Genomic DNA, 1803 nt, shown 5'->3' on the forward strand with positions numbered 1-1803 from the left:
CTTGAAAGGAACTACACTTCAGAGGAACTACACTTCAAAGGAACTGCGCTTCAAAAGGAAATACACTTCAGAGGAACTACGCTTGAAAGGAACTACACTTCAGAGGAACTACACTTCAAAGGAACTGCGCTTCAAAAGGAAATACACTTCAGAGGAACTACACTTGAAAGGAACTACACTTCAGAGGAACTACACTTCAAAGGAACTGCGCTTCAAAAGGAAATACACTTCAGAGGAACTACGCTTGAAAGGAACTACACTTCAGAGGAACTACACTTCAAAGGAACTGCGCTTCAAAAGGAAATACACTTCAGAGGAACTACGCTTGAAAGGAACTACGCTTGAAAGGAACTACACTTCAGAGGAACTACACTTCAAAGGAACTACACTTCAAAGGAACTACACTTCAAAGGAACTACACTTCAGTGGAAATACACTTCAAAGGAACTACACTTCAGAGGAACTACGCTTGAAAGGAACTACACTTCAGAGGAACTACGCTTGAAAGGAACTACACTTCAGAGGAACTACACTTCAAAGGAACTGCGCTTCAAAAGGAACTACACTTCAAAGGAACTACACTTCAAAGGAACTACACTTCAAAGGAACTACACTTCAAAGGAACTACACTTCAAAGGAACTACACTTCAGTGGAACTACGCTTCAGTGGAACTACACTTCAAAGGAACTACACTTCAGTGGAACTACGCTTCAGTGGAACTGCGCTTCAGTGGAACTACACTTCAAAGGAACTACGCTTCAGTGGAACTACACTTCAGAGGAACTACGCTTCAGTGGAACTACGCTTCAAAAGGAACTACGCTTCAAAAGGAACTACAGTGGAACTGCGCTTCAGTGGAACTACGCTTCAGTGGAACTACGCTTCAGTGGAACTACGCTTCAGTGGAACTACGCTTCAAAGGAACTACAGTGGAACTACGCTTCAAAGGAACTACAGTGGAACTACGCTTCAAAGGAACTACGCTACAGTGGAACTACGCTTCAAAGGAACTACGCTACAGTGGAACTACGCTTCAAAGGAACTACGCTACAGTGGAACTACGCTTCAAAGGAACTACGCTTCGGTGGAACTACGCTTCAGTGGAACTACGCTTCAAAGGAACTACGCTTCAGTGGAACTACGCTTCAAAGGAACTACGCTACAGTGGAACTACGCTTCAAAGGAACTACGCTTCAGTGGAACTACGCTTCAGTGGAACTACACTTCAAAGGAACTACGCTTCAGTGGAACTACACTTCAGAGGAACTACGCTTCAGTGGAACTACACTTCAAAAGGAACTACGCTTCAAAAGGAACTACAGTGGAACTGCGCTTCAGTGGAACTACGCTTCAGTGGAACTACGCTTCAGTGGAACTACGCTTCAAAGGAACTACAGTGGAACTACGCTTCAAAGGAACTACGCTACAGTGGAACTACGCTTCAAAGGAACTACGCTACAGTGGAACTACGCTTCAAAGGAACTACGCTTCAAAGGAACTACGCTTCAGTGGAACTACGCTTCAAAGGAACTACGCTTCAAAGGAACTACGCTACAGTGGAACTACACTTCAAAGGAACTACGCTTCAAAGGAACTACGCTACAGTGGAACTACGCTTCAAAGGAAATACGCTTCAGTGGAACTACGCTTCAAAGGAACTACAGTGGAACTACGCTTCAAGGGAACGCAGGATATGCGTGGCAGCCATCTTGCGTACACCAACGCGTAGTTAAAAGAATGTATGTCCAGGCCTTAAAAGGGGCCTGCAGCTTCTGGTTCTGACTCAGTCACATTTCAGTGCA

The 1803-nt window shown here is 44.7% G+C and overlaps 1 protein-coding gene across 1 annotated transcript; it reads left to right on the forward strand.

Annotated features, from left to right (window-relative positions):
- Positions 1-557: 557 nt before the first annotated feature.
- LOC123964637 lies at positions 558-1730 on the forward strand (the record flags this gene model as incomplete). Its single annotated transcript, XM_046041500.1, has 1 exon — positions 558-1730. A coding segment is annotated over one exon (1173 nt), but the record flags the coding sequence as incomplete, so codon positions are not given.
- Between the last annotated feature and the right edge of the window lie 73 nt (positions 1731-1803).

This window comes from Micropterus dolomieu, unplaced genomic scaffold (genome assembly GCF_021292245.1).
Source record: "Micropterus dolomieu isolate WLL.071019.BEF.003 ecotype Adirondacks unplaced genomic scaffold, ASM2129224v1 contig_4022, whole genome shotgun sequence".
NCBI classification, from domain to species: Eukaryota; Metazoa; Chordata; class Actinopteri; order Centrarchiformes; family Centrarchidae; genus Micropterus; species Micropterus dolomieu.